The following is an 18496-nucleotide window of genomic DNA, read 5'->3' as shown; positions in this document are numbered from 1 at the left end:
ATATTCCTCTTCCAGAAGCTGTAAATAAATACAGAAGACCACTGGTAGATAAGAACAAGCTAGATCAAGATTCTCTTTGTCTAGTATGAGAGAATTCTCTGCTGGAGACCCTACAGCCTCAGGATAGTCTTTGTTTTATCCAATTACTATTCAATGTCTTTCTGCACAAAAGAAACTGCATGTGCTGCTACAGCAGTTTCTGAGAGGACTGACCCACTCACTGTTTAGTAGGAGTGTATAAACCTTGAATACTTCAACTGGCTGCTCTGGAGACATATGCTCTAGTGTGGTATCTATGCTACAGCTCTAAGAAACAAAGAAAGACAACTTACAGTACTTCTGAAAATTTCCAGGTTAAAGAAGGAAATGCCTACTTAATTTAGGCATCTTCAAGAAATAGTCAAGTGCTGCACTTCTGTATTAAGCTAACTAAATTTGTCTCCTGAGTTCCTCAACAAATTTTTTCTTGTTTGTGTATATTTTAGAAAGTCGTGCTTCATGAAATGGCCAATTGTCATTACACTTTCTCTAAGGCACAGAAGGAGACAAGTTTAATCTGTTTGATCTGAGTATACACACAGCTAGAAGTCTGAAAGAATTCTTTATGTAATACTCCAATTCTCTGTTGCTTTTTCTTATGCAACCAGGTCTCTCCGATGCTTCTTACATCAAGATCTTCCATCAAATATCAGACACTGTAGTTCACTACAGTACCTGTGGTTCACTAGTTTTAGCTTTTAAACTTCTTGCATATGTATAATATATATCTCTAAGAAAAGAGGGAGAAATAGAGAGCGCTCAACATTTATTTTTTCGGACAGCTTTTTAAAAATGTGATTCCTCCATTGAAAAGGCTCTTGATTTTTCAAAACTTTTTTTTAATGTTCTTACTCTCCTTGCATTCTGGTCCAGTTGTAATTTTCAACATATCCTTACCAAACACAACTGCTGCTGTAATATTATACGTTAGAATCATTTTATTTATTTGCTTCTCTGTCCTGCTCGCTTTACAACGTCTCTAGGTTTAAATAACTAGATCCTGTTTATGTCACATCACCATAATCTGTATTTATTTGAAGAGCGTGCACATCCCCTTTGCCTAGACTACTCTTTTCTCAAAGTACCTCCTAGAGCCTAATAAAGCCTCTTGCACCTTCTCCTGTGCTGACAGTAGGGACCAAGGCTCCATCCCATCTAACTGGAACTTCATCACATGGGGTTCAAAGGATTTCAGAGAAAGCGAGCAAGGCGGATCTGCACCTATATGCACCTATAATCAGTCTGTAGGACACTTCCATTCTTAGGCTCCAAGAGATTTTCACAACTCTTGGTTCCTCCATGGAAGACACTAACTTCAGCAGAAGGGAAGACCAAAATTTACCTGCTATAATATCCATTTTCCATATACTACACTATCTAGTATATGCTTGAGGAGAGATATAGAAAGGAGAGAAAAAAACCAAAACCTACAAACAATCTTTTTGTGGTATACCCTCCCAGCTTTCTGCAGATGGTGGCTGACATAGGCTTTTGCATAAGGTGTTGTAATAGCCACATGGGGATTTATCCTTCACTAATTCACCCAAACACCTTCAAGTAATTTACTTGTATTCTTCACATCATGGTGAATGCAGTTTTTTCATTCCAGAATGTACATTAGCAAGCACACTGAGTTTATGCTCAGTATTTGAAGTTTGCATAATTTTGTTTCTCAACAAGAACTAATAACTTCCCTACATGTTCCCAGTGCCAGTTTTTTAAATTTATGTCATTTTTCTTCCTCAGAAATAGTCTAAGCTAATCAGTTTGGTGTATCTTTATCCAAGAATTACTATTACTCCCGTATGTATTATATTTTCCAATTCTTTCTATTCTGAGAAAGGCTGAACCAAATTGCTACCAGTATCAAAATGCTGTGTATAGCATGGCATTATGTAATAGCATGAATTTTCTTCCTCCATAACACTTTTTTTTTTGCTTGCTTGATAGCAAGAACAGAGTTAAAGTTTTCAGAGAGGTGTCTATGATAATTTCAAAGCCTTTTCCCAAGTGACAACAGCTATACTAACATTTAGACTGCTGAAAAGTCATAGAGTGTCTGCTAACAACATCCATAGCCAGACTCTGCTACCATGTTCTGCCTGTGTTTCTGAATAAGTGCCACAATTACAGCAAGTCTGTCTCTCTCCCAGTTCAATTCCTTCCTCTACAGTGGCCGATGGAACTTTTCAGGACTCATTCTCCACTACAGTAGCTGAGACTATCATTCCCACACTTAATCTTTGTGATTAATTTGGTGATCTGTATATTTCTCTACTTTTATTCCATGGACTCATCTGGTGTACCTCTTTTCAACCCCTCCTCTATAACATAAGACTAAATGAACCACCAATTTGCTGGTCCTAACTAGTAATTTCTATGTACACCTAGAATGCATATAATGACTGAGCAAAGAAGTCAAACTCTAAGTAAGAATCTCACACCAACTTTACCTACATAAAACATATTTAATGTGTCCTTATTAACACTGACATTTAAAGTCCCATGACATTTAATTCATGCACTGAAAACCAGAACCAAAAATAAGTGTCTTACTGCTTCTTGTAATAAAATAATCTATAGCATATTGAAATGTTCAATAAATATTGAGCGGTGTAAGGAATTAAGCAGTACTTTTAGAAAGACCCTTATAATAGGAAGCACTCCAAAGCTGAATTAACATTTCTATAATTTCACTAACTGATTATTAAACAAGGTCTCAGTCATTTTATGAAGTGCCACTCAAGCCCATATTTTATGGCATACCCATTTCAAAAAAAGAATACAAAACTACAATTAATATGACATTATGAACATGCCTGGGAGCAGGTAGGTGCATTCTTTGCTTTATTAAAAATAGGTGACAACTGAAGCATTGTTGTTTTCCAGGCATATAGCTGTTTGGTCACTTTAGGTCTGGAGAATGCTGAGGGAGTAAGTGAAGCAGCAGAACTATCATACCCTGGCATCTTGGTCCCATCTATGTTGTTTAGAAATTCTTTATATTATTCCCATGATGCTTCCTTTGAAGAGATACCTCATTAGCAATACAACTCAAGTGCACAACATGTGTTTTATGAGTATTTCAAAACATATTTGTTCACAGTTTTCAGTGATTCTCACACACTTCTAAATTAATGCATGAGCTCCTCCCCTGTCTGGTAGTCAGTCTTCCATTAGGAGCAATGATGCCTGTTCTACCCTCTTGAGCTTGCTTCCTTTCTGTTGATTAATTCCAAAGTAACAAGACACAAACTGGTGTACAGTTTCCTAACTACTGAAACCTATTCTATGTCAATTTTGAAGTGATCACAGAAGGAATTCTCAGGAGATCATCTAGTGCAACCTTCTGCTCAAACAACAGTCAACACTGAAATCAGATTTGGATGCTTATCTAAATATCCCTTTAATATCTCACATACCCCACAATCTTGCTAACCTGAACCAGTGCTTTAATAACCTTCAGAGTAAAAGTATTCCCCCTCTTTCTAATCAGAACCTCCTATGTTAATGACAACATACTTCAGTTCTTTAGCCAGGCTGCACCTGGTCAGTAACCTCCTCATAGGCATGGGAAGATGCCTCTGGGTAACCTCCCCAGCCTCTTTCTCTCCAAGGTGAATAAACCAACATCTTAGGAACTCCAGCCCCTGACCCTCTTTTGCTAGACTCAAGTTTGTCAACACCTTTTATGTCCAACAAGTGTAGAGCAAAAATTAGTAACCACTTCTGCTGCTGTAGTGTCTGCCCCTTCTACTGGGACAGTCCAATCCAGAAGGCATGATCAGCCTATTCCCCACCACAACCACAAGATCCTTTTCATCAGCACTGATATGGACCCAGTCAGCATGTACTACTGCAGGGGTTTAGTTCTTGCAATTCTAGCTGAAAGGCCTGGCATCTGTCCTCACTGATTTCCTTCAGGTTCCTACAATCCCATTCCTCCAGCTTGGCTACGTTCCCTTGAGCAGAAACCCTGGTCTTAAATCCATTAACCACACCACCCACTCTAGAATCACTCAGATACAAAATATGTTGTAGAGTTATTTAAACCAGAATCAAGAGTAACAGAGTCATGGCCTGTGTGCATTTTTTGCTGAACATAAAGCTTCAGGGCCAGTTGAGTCAACTTAACAATATGACTGAAAATGATGGTTTCACTCCCTGCCTCACCAATCACTGTTTCTGTCCTCCCCTTGCTCCTGCTCCCTGCCTTGCACTTGTTTTGGCACATATGACTCTTAACTAACCAGCTGTAATACTACACAGCAGGATTTCTACCATTTTTGCTGATACAGCGTTTCAAAACACTGAACTCCACTGATTCAGAGACACCTGACAAGTGTCCAAAATGAAGTGACAGAACCATATACATCAGGTCAAGGGGGTGTCTGGTTCTGTTCTCTCTGACCAACACAACAAGTTCCTAAAACCTTCTAGCTCTCCAAGCCCCTTGAATAAAAGGGGAGGTAATCAATCTTGAATTTCTGGAGTTTTCAGCCACTAGGAATATATTTCAATGATTTACCTAACTCTTTTACCACAACAAGCACTACTGACTCATTTTCTTTGTCGATTTCTACCAAACCTCATTCTCTGGAGACAAACTTTGCTTTATCTATACTGTCAGTGTAAAAATCCAGCCTCACAGCAGATTCATGGTGTAAGCCAGGGTATTTGAAGGCAGCAATATTATTTTAGTTTAATTACCTCCAAAACTGTAAATTTAGCTGCATTACAAAAATGGTTTCAATATTAAAAGTAGTAATTATTGTATATATACCAAGTACACAATTTTTAATTTCTCTTACAGCTCTCCATAGGAACCATGTGAGATAGTGACATTTAGCTCTGTCAAAATCTTTCTTCTGCCTTTATTCCATTCCCTGTCTCGCATAAACTGAGTAACTAAATTACTAAAACACAAATTATTCTAAAAAGCTTCTCTTTGCTAAATTATTTCATGTACAACTAACACTCTATTAATGTTATCAGTTTTTTATGAAGTATGGAATCTGAAATTTATAATCTGGTCAATGAAGTACATGGATAGCAATATTCTATTACAAATTAAAAACATTTGAAAGCTCAGAGAAAAAAAAACATTAAAATACTGATGTTAAAGTTGAATATCATCAAGAACTATATGCACTCAATGGCAAAACTGCTCGTATTTGTAATATTAATTTGATGTCTACCTCCTTGGTAAAACAAAATTAAATGTAACGTATATCAAACTTTTCACTAATACATGCACGAATACAAACAGTAAACCCAAAACACAAAAAAATACTGAAATATTAAAAAACCCTCATAAGCTAATAGTACCAGTAAGCCCAAGTCATCTTGCCTGAATTATTTGAAGTTTGGGAAAACTTAAAAATCAACAACAGTAGGTTGTTGAATAGTACACAAATAGTCCATGGAATAGCTCATCACTGAATTTGAGGTGTGTATAACCACATAAAAATATTACCAAAGAAACACTCAAGCTACAAAGTTGGCATAAACATGTATACTTTTTACACTTCCAATTGGACATTCAATAAATATTTTTCCATTATACTGAAATACAAAACTCAAACCATATCAATATTTTGTTGAAGACATTAAATTAGCCTTCAGAAATACGTTCCTATCTCCCGGAGTACTGAATATCTGCCTTATTCTCGCCATGGCAATTCTCAGAGAAACACAGAATTCATGCCATTCATACAGCTAAGCAGTTTAGTTTCAAAAAGTATCTCAATTCTGCTACCCATATTTAAAAAAAAATGAGTTGTATTAAAAAAGGTAATGGTCTACATTGGATTTTTTTATTTAAAAATAGCAGGTAATCTTTTTTCTACCATATCTTAGCATAGCACCATTACTTCTATACAAAAACAGCCACTACAATTTTCTTGAAAATCAAAACTCTGGTTTCCCGGCCAAATACATAAATCTAGTTTACAGAAAACCAGAACAGTTTCAAAGTTTATTTCAAATGATGCAACAAAATGAAGTTCTCTTCAGTCTATCAGGAGAAAGCAAAAAAACAGACCAGAACAACTGTATCATCTTAACTTATGGAAGCCCATAACCAAAAATAGCTACTAATGTCAATTGGAATAGCTGCTCCCATGGGCAAGTTACAAAGCGATTTCCAAAGGATGCGACAAAGGTAAAAGCACAAAAATATCATACATGTTACTAGTGACAGGAAAGTGTCCATATAGTCTGTAAAAGGTTAGAGATCACAATATCTTTACCAAAAATCAATTTCCTTTAATAAATTATATATTTATACCAAGATGTTTAGTGGAAAACTTGGTAATTCACTATTGGCAAGTTACTTACCTGGAAAAAAATAAAAATCTTTTGATCATCTTGTTCAGTGAACCAAGAAAGAGCTCTGACAACCCACCAAAATATTACTCATCCTGTTATAATTACAATGAATTCAAAAATTAAAGGCTTGGATAGAAAAAAGGCTTTCCTATAATCACGGACAATGTAGAAACACAGAAGCAAAGCTGTTTACAATATTTAGTAAATCTTCCCTCCTTTCTTATTCAGAAGTGACAGTGGTATAAAATTTAAGATGTTCTCATATGGTATTATGATTTGTTTTTAATCAATAGATTTCAATAAAACCAAGTATTATGTGCTATTACTTATTCATACTCTCAGTACCAGTGACAGTGCAGACTGCTGTGAAATGGAGGTTCTAACACATATTTACACCTTACCAGCTTTAGATCTAATCAGGTATTAACCTGAGTTAATTGGGCCCCAGTTTCTGCTTCCAACACTACTAAAAAGATTACAAGGGGGATTCAAGCTCTGTATTGAATTTCAAAAATTGGTTGGCTTCATAAAGCTAACCCGGTTTAGAATAAAGCTTTTTGCTGAAAAATACTAAAGAGGAACACAGAGACAATACCCTTCTCCTATAGGCACAGACTTAGGATCCCTTATCTTTACCAGATCAACCTTTACCTTGACAGAAACAACATGGCTTCTTCAGAACAAAAAAATCTGTCAATTTATAAAAGGCTAGAACTTTCAAGCTCCTGAATTTACTTTAGTTTTTCCAAACTGCCTCTCTTCTACTGATACACACTTTTTTTTTTTGGTGAGGATATTCCAGAACACTATGGTAAAACAAAAAATCTGATGGTATTTTCTGCATATGCTCAATTCTTTACAGCTTATGGTGGACTGAGAATCTTCAAAGACACTTTAAGGTACTATTGTCTCATCTAGGCATCTGAAATAGAGAAAAATGTTTTTCACACTGTATCCTTTTTAGCCTCACTCAAAATTTAGATGAGTGGGTACAAAGCATTGCCTTAATTTCATGAGACAGAAAGAGGAAACATTAAAAATTAAGATTTGCCCTTCAAATTGAGATTAATCACATCTTCACAAATTCAACCACAATCCAAATTACATAGGAAGAAGCTGAACACCATGAAAGTACCTGAATAGGAAAAGCTAAACAATTATATGCTCTGTAAGAGAAATATATGGATTAGCTGAGTTGGAAAAGACTGCACTTCTTGATTAAAAAAACAATGATAATGAACACTGATATTCAGTGCAGTTCAAACTGACAGCAGGCTGACTTGCCAAGAGACAGATGAGTACTGAATGACTCCCCAGGGCCAAGCAGATTTATCATATAGGAATGGTACTATCCTGAACTCCAGCCTGGAGCCAATAGGCCCTGACTTGCCTTGTGCAGACTGAGAATCTCCAAAACTGCATTTGTGGAATTTTCTCAGACAGTCCCAAAGTCAGTGATGCGAGTCTATCTCAGCACAGGATTTGAAGGCAATGCAAGCAAACATTCTTTTCTCTCAAAGGCAAAAAATATATTCTATCAGAGCCCTGCTTGAAACTCAAATACCTACAGCATGTAGGTATTTATATTTATATTTACAATATAAAACTAATACACACCAGAAATAAAACTCCCACAGCCAAGTATGGAAGCTGAAAACAACACCAAAGCTACTTACATAGAATCCAGAATAGGAGAAAGAAAACTGTAATACCGCTCAAAAGCAGAGGTTTTGCTCTAAATGCTTAACAAAACTAGGAAGACACCTAGTGTCTTCACAGTCACAAACTACACAGATGGCACAATGTTTGTCCAGCTTACATTTATGGCCAGAATTAAAATTCTCCATTTGTACAGTAGCATTCCAAGATGGACTAACATTTGCACAGCTAACAGGAAAGTTGTGCCTTCTGAGTCACCGCTTTTGAGGAGACCCTACATTTTGAGCACACAGCAGCTTAACCCAGCATCTTATTTTTCTGAGACAGATCATGAGAAGAGAAGAGATGTGCTAAGCTGGTCACATGGCTTGACAATTACGAGGGGAAAAGAGACAACAAATAATGTTCCCACGCTATTAGAGCTCTCTCTGTCACTCCACAAGCTGGTGAAAATTCTTTCAGAGAAATACCTTTTTTTTGAAAGTTTACCACAAAGACAACAATACTTATAAGCAATTAGAACTTTTAGAACTGGACTTATAAATTTGTTGTTTGAAAGTAAAAGTGACACATGCTCAAATTAAGTTATTGCTGGATTCTACAAACTCTTGAAATTGGTCTTCAATACCAGTTAATATCTGTTTTAGATAGCTATGCATAGCAGCTGTATGTAGACACTCTTAAATAATACCAAGGACAGTGACTCACCTATAAATTACATAGTTTGTTTTGGGTTGGGTTTTTTTATGCTACAGAAAACAGCAAACACAACATATATATTGAACTGCCTAGACCACTATTATTCCTTGCCCTTCTTCCTTCTTTCCCATTTTTAACTGGGTGAGGTGGAAAAAGCAAAGCAAGAGGGCAGAAAATACAGCTCTTACCTTTAATCCATGGAAAGTAAAGGGTAAAGACAGATCCATATTAAGATCTCTGACTACAAAAAGATCAGTGCCTGAGGTTTCACCTAATTTTTTTATTGCAATAATGCACTATCTAAGTCATCAAAAACAGCTATTAGGCTTACTACCTGTGGTAATCATTTTGGAAACACTGTTCTTATAGATGGCAGCAAAATCTGAATTTTACTATAAGAAAATCCTTCAGCGTTACTCTTGCTACAACTGCTACTATCACCTTACAACCAAAATTGTATTAGAGATTAAAGCAATTTAGAAAATGATGCTGTTTTACTTTGCAGTAAACAACATCTCATAGCAGACACACATCAAAAGATGGTCCTGCATATGTTTCAGCTCAGTCACACTGTCATCTACTTCAAATAGAGCAATATATCATTTATAAAACTTCACAGCAAACAGGATCTACACACTAACTGAAAACTAGTGCTCACACTCTTTAAAAACAAACAAAAAAATCCCCCCAAAACTCCAAACAAAACCCAACCACAGAGCACTCCCAAACCTCACAAATCCCCACTCCTAACCGTAGTCTTCTGTTTGACCAGCAAAATCATCCTACTTGCCTCATGGTCACACAGTAAATAGGCTGAAAGTGGGAACACACAACCAGGAAGCCAGGGAGAGAGAGAGAAAACCATACTCTGAAATTTAACTCTAGTGTAAACATATATATATGTTAATATTTTATATTAAACTGGGAAACTACATCTTAAATAGCTTAACCTTTTTCATGGAGAATTAAACAATATTTAGAAAATAAGTGTTTCTGTCTCTGAAACAAGTTGGTTTACCTTCAAAATCAAGAAAGCAAGCTGACTAATCATACCAAGACAGAAGCCATTTCAAATTTTTGTTTTCTGTAATTGGAAAAGGTGGATTTCAGAACTTTTAAACACATGAAATAAAATGCAACAGTGAAACATGTAAGACTGGCCTGCCACTGGGTTACACATCATTTGGCATTAGAAAGTGATACAAGTTTTTTAAATTACAGGGAACCTGTTAAACTTCAGACATTTGTCAAAAAGCAATTACGTATTTGTATAAATGAAGTAAAAAAATCGTCACATATTAAGCATAAAATTCAGAAAACACATTCTAATTTTTAAATGTGCCACGCCCACAATTACTTATTTCTATGATAAAATTTTAAAAGTACTTTAAAACAGGAAATGAAAGACTTTAGTCATTATGCAAAATGGGAAAGTCTTTCCTCTAACAGTCCTCCTATCTTACCTGTATCTTCAATGAATTGCACACATTTTTCAACAAACAGAGGTATTGGTTTCTCAGGTGTAACCAAATCTTGTAGGGGCATCCCAAAGTAATTACTTTCCCAGTTTCTACGGATTGGAGGATTGAATGTCTTAGTTTTCTTTTTCGGCTACAACAAAACAGAGTTATTTAAGTAATATTCAAGCAACATTTTAACCAATTAATATTTCAATCATTCAGTAAACACAACTGCATCATACATCTATCAGACATTAAAATTCCTCTACAGCAAATTGAATGAATAAAAATTAAATGCACTTTTAAAATTATAAAGTACTTTACTATAAAGTATTATTAGATAAAAATCCCTCAACTTCTAAAAGTTTTGATCCTTTTTGTATTATGTTAGGAACAGGATTATCCAATATAACAGTAATTGAAAGACCACAGGAACAGAAGTAAAGACACCACTTGTTTTGAGTGCTTTGATTTGTATAGAGATTTTTAGCACTGCTCACACAAACCACATCTGAACCACTTCTTTAGAAATTGTCAGGATAAAATTGTGGTGTCATATCACCAAAACAAAGTTGGTGTCCTCTGCATATATTTAAAGATACTAAATAATCTTTATAATGCAACTGTGTAAGGATGGAGAATGACTAACAAGCAATCAAAACTTGAAGTTACAGTTCCAGGCACTCATACCAAGCATGAATGCTTTGTTACTGGCACAGGATCTTAGCCAAAAGGATCAAATCAAATCAAAGATGGTGAGTTTCATATGGAATTTTCCTGGTTTTTTGTTTGTTTGTTTTTTCACTGAGAAGGACTTTTATCAGTGGAACTGATAAATCAGCCTTGGATGATTACAAGAATTATACTGTATCAGATACTGTAATTCATAATTCGTCTCTGAATACTGATGAAAACATAAATTACATCAAAAATATTTATTTAGGCAGCATCCAGTTCAGCTGATCAACAGCTGAAAGGGCCAAGCTGAAGGAAAACAATGTATAAAACTCAGTGAAAACATCTTTGTCAAATGTCAAATGAAAGATCATTTTAGATACATATATTAAGGCAGTAAAGAAAGGAAAAACAATTCCATTTTTTTTTTCCAAAAGGTGTTCAGTACACATCTCCACCATCACAGAATACATGAAGCAAGATATACTCAAGACTGTGTATTTAAGATCATGAAGACAGAAAAAGTCCCTGTGTCTCTCTTGGAAAGCAGACAGGTATATGGAATAATAAACTAGGACTCTACAGAAATTTTATGAAAATTGCAAATATTATCTGTGTGGAATACCTGGACATAGTATGAAATATCAGACATAGCTACAAAGCTGGAGTAAAGAATGCTTTTTTCTAATAATTGTCCTGCTTTTAGAAGACAGGTTGCAAGGGGCTGCCATATCACATTTGATATTATGCACATAGAAAAAAGCAGAAATGTTTCTTAGATAAACTCTTTACCTGAAAACAGTTTAATCCCCAATTTGGAGAGTGAGAATTTGTCTAAAAAATTTAATGGAGCATAAAGAATAAAATAATAAAGAGAAATAGGAAAGAGAAAACCCCAACTCTGAAGTCCTTTGCAAACTAACCTAAAGGCAGAATAGAAGAGATGTTCACTGCAGGACTATTCCATAAACATGAAATTACAACTTCACAATACAGTTACAACAATAAGTTTATCACCTATTTCTCCTTATGTATCATTATGTATTTTGCATCTCTCCTGTCCACTATTTAGTAAAATACCTGTCTCATTATTTTCCTTTCTTTTGCGGTATGTGAGTGCATAAACTCTCCACTGACAGCTTAAATCAAATCCTTCTGCAAGTAACACTATCTACATGATCTTTACAAAAAATACTCCTGTATATTAAAAACAAAACTTTAAGGCTTTAAGAAAAACCAACATGCTATTTCCTGATTTTAGACATCCATACTTTCATGAAGTTGTTGGTCTAGATTTCGTAAGTGAAGAACTTGTTCTGAACAAAAAGGTGTTCTATGCAAAAGACCCAATCTTTGCCAAAAGACCAACTGACTTCAGGGAAAAAAATATGGATATTATTTCTAACAAAAGTAAGTCTTAGTGAAAGCTTTTCTTTAATTGCTGCTCCCCACTCTGAGAAAACAGCATTTTTTTCTGATCCATCACACAGAGAATAGAACTTTTAGATTTGCTAGTCAAGATAAAGACTACCATATTTTTTTGCATGTAAAATTAACTTTTAAAATATCTCTAATGAAACAATAAAGAAACTGTTAAACATTAAATTATTAATTTAGTTAAACAGCATCTGAGAAAAGTGAACCATTTCAAAATTCCTAGATCTTGACAGAGATATTATGGTTCTGCCCCAGGTATTTTTAGTTCAATCATTCTCCCCAATACACCTATGCCCCACAATACAGCAGTCATATAATACTGCATGCAGCAAGTACTAATCTAGCCACAGCCAAAACAAATTTTGTATGTTTCTCCTATATCATCATAAAAAAGGACAAACAAAGTTAAAGAACACAAGAACCAGCACAAAAGTTTTGTTACTTAAGCTGAGCAAAATGCTCATTGTTCACATACCACTGTTTTCATTTTAGTAATTAAAACACAAGCCCAAGACCATAACGTTGAAATCCTTAAGTTTTCCTAGAGATCTGTGGGCCTTTGTATAATTGATTGCTGCACTTATGTTGAGCTTTCAGCATGGGTTTCACCACTTGCTTCTTGCCAAAGACAACTTCTCCTCATACCCTAACAAAGGTTAATGCCAAACCTCCAACTGATCCTTATATATTTTGGCAGGAAAGCATTTTAACTCTGAGAATTCCAAACTTGCCTTGTATTGCATTTACTTGCAAAATTGCTTTATTTTGCAGTACTTCAATCACCAAAGTACATCTTGCAAAAGATTAGCTGAAGTCCTCAACATAAGACAAGGTAAACATAAAAGCATATACTCCAGCATGGTAAAGTATCTAAGTCTTGATTTCAAAACCAGAAATACTACTACAAATAAACATTAACTTTAAAAATATAGATGTAAAGAATACTCAAGCTTAACCATCTTGACTACAGGTACTAGGGAACCAGCCAAGCAGCACTCATCATCTAGAGAGAAACTAGGCTAAGACTTCAGCTAGCTGAGAGTCTTGAGAGTACAATGCACTTAAAGACAACCTTTTAAAATTAACTGAGAAAACTAAAAACTGCCAAAATCCTATCAAGCCCCTTTATGGATGGGCTGTTTACTTTAGGAAGCCTTCTGTTCAAGACAGGCCTTTTTTTCCTCTCATTCCCATCCCACCAGAACTAGGATTTACTTAATAAAGAAGAAATTCAGCCACTTCTCTACTTCCAAAAGACTTCGCTACTACTTTTGATGCAAAGAAAATTTTCTGCCTGCTTTGTCTGCAGTCAGCCCTAGGGTCATGGAGGGCAAAGTCAGTATTTTCAGGACTAGTAAAATATAAAAACCCATGCACCGTGAACAGCATTCATTTTATAGGCTTAATAAAAGTATTTGTAATCTCTAATTCATAGCTAGCTCTTCAGAAACTGTATATGAATAATGCAGATCATTGTCCTTAACATGCTCTTCCTTCCCTTCATGCCTTCTGCTATTCTTAGAATTCCAGTTTGTTACACTGTTTTAAACTACAAAGGCTCAAGAAGGCATATGGCTCTAAATATGCATATTAAGAGTGCTAAATTTGAACAGACAAAACCTGAAAGTATAGATTCTGATATTTCCTATCCTCCTCAGGAAAAAAAGAAAAAATTACTGCACATTCCAGTCTGAAGTAGACCGTATTTTGCTAAATTAACCACTGAATTTACACAAGAACAGCTGACTAAAAATACAAGTTGATCTCCCATTGCTCACATGTTTACCATAGTCTTACAAAAACTGAGATCAAAACACATGGGTTCTATGGTTCCTCACACTATTTCCATAATAGTTTTAACATAAAATTTCATTTTGAAATTATAATGGCAGCAAGCAAGTTTAAGCATAGAAAAATAGATGACAAACACACTGCTTCATGTTCCAGAAAGAGTAAAAGATATGAGAATTCATCAAGATGCTAGTGGATTTTTCTTGCCAAAATATTGAGAAAAGTTTTCAGATTAATTTAAAGTACAAAGCTTCTTACAACAATATTGGTATAAAAGAAAATGGAAAGAAGTCATTCACAAACATCTTTGGAATCAGGGAGTGTTGTCTGCAAACAGGGTTACAAGACAATGTTTTACAACACTGTTTCTCAGATTTAATTTAGCAATACAGATGGAAAGTCCATTCACAAAAAAAAAATAAAAAAAAATCAGACCTTGAATAATCAAACTATTGACTATTGGCCAAGGAACCTAAACAATGGCATGCCAAAGAATTATAAATAAACAGTTAATTTACTATATTGTTTTCAAGATCTCTCTAGGAAGGATTTGTTTTCAGAAGTACTTAAAAAATTCAAGATACGATTTTGCCTTTCCCATTGCAAACACTTACTCAGGATATTTGCTGTTCTTAATGTGTTGTGGAGAATAAAAAACTAAACAACTATACTTTCTCTGTAAGAGGTGAAAAAAAATACAGCCTAAATTAGACACTGAAGATATCTCAAAGTGCTCACAAAGGTAAGAGTTCTAAAGTAGGTGGGTAAAGTTTTAATACTCATGAATTCCATTGTAAAAACAAATAATAAGGTTATTAATTGTCACTATATGGAATAGCTACAGGTTTCCACATGAGGTAGTCTTCCTGCTGAAAAAGGAATTACTAAATTATAACAAGGGTCAAAAATAACTTGCTATTATTTCATGGTAATAATAATAAATCCAATAATAATTGACAAATAGTTTTAAAAAATACTTACATTGGGCTTGTTTACACAGTGAGAACAATGGAAAGCCAAGGAATACTGTGGTTTGGCCTTTATATTAATGCATAAAATGCATCAGTTGCAGCTTTAAGGTTATTGAAGTGGTTCCTCCTATCTAAAATATTAGAAGGCTTCCTTCAGCAAGATCCCCTTCCTCTAGCAACCTTCACATCCTTTCCTGACGTGAAATTTTCTGCAGTTTCTGTTGGTTTTTTATCTCCCAACTCATGAAATTAAACTGAAGACAAAAATAATTTATGATACAGCATGCAAGGCTGCTGCCTTTCATGTACACCAACACCAATAATGCTTACACTAGACCTTAACATTAAAAATTCTGATTGAGACAAGCATCTACTTGTAATTCCCACTTCCAGTTTTTGATAAAGACATGGAGATGAATGAGCACACATCTCAGCTGGAGAGGACTTGGCAAAGAAGAAACAGCTGAGGCAAAGACATATTTTAACATTTTAGTCCATGCTGAGTTCCTCTAAGTTTGTGAACACCATCAAGGAAATAATCAAACATAGAAAGTATGCAAACATAGGGAAGAATTCACTCTGCAAAACGCATTTTTTTTGCTATTTTGTTTAACAGCAGAAAGGACAAGGTGCTTTTTTCCTAAGAGAAACTTCACAGAAGAAGTTCTGCAGGTGAAGAAAATAGGCCACTACAGTTCAACAAGTATTAGCACACAACATGCACTTGAAATATCAAACAACATGCACTTGAAATATTTCAAGTTCAGTGTGCACACACAACTACACATGAATGTAGCTAAAAAGTCCTGTGATTCAAGCCAGTCTGCTTGCTTTCTTCTCCTCCTCCTTACTTGTCCTCATATTTATCCCCACCAGAAAAAGTTCAACAGTTCACTTGTTAATAACACATGCACAGTCATGTCATAAATTTTTTAGAACATTTAGACATGTGCTAATAAAGTAAAATAGGATAAAAGTGGGTGTAGCACAAATTAGACTATACTGATTCAGCCTTTCCCACTTTTTCTTTTCTAGAGGCAAAGATAGAACTACCATCTGTTGGTTTTACCAATCTGGACTTTAGTAAGGCACTCAGTGATGGCATATAGGAAACTACAGTGACAACTGGAGGAGCAGAAAAAAGATGATATTCAGCAACAAAAAGGACAGTCGTAGAGTAATGGAAAAATCCTTGACTGCAATGCACAACTAATAAAACTTACGTGCTGTAATGTGCCTGTAGCACATGCTGTAATGTTCAGGTACTATACATGTGTGTGTGTACAATAAACCACCTGCACTGTGCAGTGTGAAGTCACTACCTGGAAATCACCAAGGACAAGAGCAGGCCAAAGGCACCTAAGGTGACAGCAAGTGCAGTTAAGCAAAGGTTGGGTGCAATCACACAATTGTGTCGGGTAGTAATTTCTAGTAGGTCTCAGCACACACTAAGATTACATGATATACTGTTATGACATTCCTTGCAATACTATGCACTATTTCAGTCATCCTCATTCAAAAACAGAGGTTTAGAGGAAGATTTCAATTTTTTTTAAATCTTTGAAAACTCAGGCCAAGAAGTAGCCATTTTCTCTTCACCATCTGGTGACCGGCCAGAAAAATAAACATTTCAGGAGAAAGGTTACAATAAGGAAGGGTGAAAACTAGGAATGGCAAGATTCTTTACCAGTACAGAGGAAATAGAAGCTCTGGATGAGTTTTTCAGAGTAGTAAGAATGGGGAGATAAAAGTTTTCAGAGGAACTATTTTTGTGATAATTGAAAGGAGAGCTCACGGACGATTCTCTTCCAGTTCTGACTACCAGTATAATGAAACTAGGTCTAAGAATACTAGCACAGTGCTATGGACAAAAATAATGGGCAAATAATTCAGACCAAAGCACACTTGCTTAACTGGTCTGAATTTTAAATTGTTTCATTTGGTAATAAGAAACATTACATGACCTTGCAAGTAATGTTACCTGCTTGCCACAGGTTTGTCATTGCTATACTTTCCACACTAAAATGTTTTAATTTATGCTTCCAAACAGCATCAAGTAGTACAATTCTGAGTATTTACTTCTGCCTTTAATAACACCTGTCCACAACACATTTCTAAAGTTTGATATGCATGTGTTATCCAAACTACACCAGCTCATGTTCCTGCTCTACTGTTTCTCAATTCTTGATTCCTCCTTCCTACTCACCCAATTCTTGCCTTTATCCTTTCAGTTGTTTTACCTGAACCCTACAATTACTCTACATCCATTCTCTGCCTCCCTGTATCTGTCCTAAAACCATATTTTTATGTGATTTTATCCTGAGTTGGATAAAACTGGGGACCTGAAAAGGTCAGGACAGAATGAGCAACCTTCAGCATAGTCATGTCTCACCCTGCAAACCCACCCAGAAACACCACATCTCAAACCAACAAAACTGCAAGGAGTATCAGGAATGTTACATCCTACTTGGGCCTTAAAAAAACAATCAATCTTTAAAAAAGACAATTAGGAGTTCAGACTTTAAAATCCAAGTTTTTCCAAACAAATTAATTTTGTTCATAAGACTTCTGTATTTCAGAATCACTATAATTAAAGCAAGTACACAGGATACACATGTATCCTATTTTCCCTTTGCACAGAGCTGAACAATTCAGAAAAAGTATCAATAGGAGACTTAAGAAATAGTCAGAAAGAAATACACAAGTTCTATTTACCTCTTTTACATTTAAAGAGTCAAAATTCTCAAAAAAAACCCAGCAATCTGTAAATAGTGGTAGACCAAAATAACTACCAAAATAACCAAACAACTGAAAAGGACAATATAATTTGAATAATTTTTGCATTTCTGTAATAAAAGACTGCTAGTTGCTCATCCAAAACAACACAGGAAAACATGCAGAAAATGTTCCAAAACTAAAAAAACTGCATGTTTTGTGAAATAAAATTAACTATTAAAAAACACAAAGAAACAGATAATGAACTAGAATGACTCACTTGAACTGGAACTACTGTCACTTCAACTTCATGCAAGTCAACACACAGAAAAGTCACTACTTATCAAAGGCACTGAGAACCCAAGACACTTAGAAAACTTGCAAACATTTGAGCTATCAAGTTAATTTGTTTTCTCACAATAATTTCCACGATCATTAAAAGTTTTCGCTAATTTAACAGTAGCAGCTTTGCTACATGTGAGTAAAATACAACTCACACACACACAAAAAAAACTCACATAACCAACAAATCACAAACCAAAGCAAAACCAACCAACCAAAACTTACAACAATTCTACTCTTCAAGAAACCTATCCACTACAAAAATTAAAACAGCTTGAAACTTCCAATTTAGGCTTCTTCTCAACAGGCCAAAACCAAAAGTGGAGGCTTGGGTAGACCCATCAGGAGATTTCCTGACAATTTCAGGAAGAGAAGGCC

At 35.3% G+C, this 18496-nt stretch overlaps 1 protein-coding gene across 4 annotated transcripts in view; it reads right to left on the bottom strand.

The window, feature by feature from the left end:
- Window positions 1-18496, bottom strand: part of ARHGAP5 (Rho GTPase activating protein 5) — a 42000-nt gene that overhangs the window by 12817 nt on the left and 10687 nt on the right. For 2 of the 4 annotated variants that reach the window (XM_015630632.2, XM_033514862.1), the window contains exon 3: window positions 10191-10338. In XM_015630632.2, the coding sequence (XP_015486118.1) occupies window positions 10191-10338 (148 nt within the window). Of the gene's footprint in view, window positions 1-6378; window positions 6462-9745; window positions 9812-10190; window positions 10339-18496 lie in introns of all 4 variants that reach the window. The other 2 variants (XR_004497720.1, XM_015630633.3) reach the window with 2 other exon arrangements.

This window comes from Parus major, chromosome 5 (genome assembly GCF_001522545.3).
Source record: "Parus major isolate Abel chromosome 5, Parus_major1.1, whole genome shotgun sequence".
Taxonomy (NCBI): domain Eukaryota; kingdom Metazoa; phylum Chordata; class Aves; order Passeriformes; family Paridae; genus Parus; species Parus major.
The sequence above is the reverse complement of the archived record's forward strand: the minus strand, read 5'-3'. Positions and strand labels throughout refer to the sequence as shown.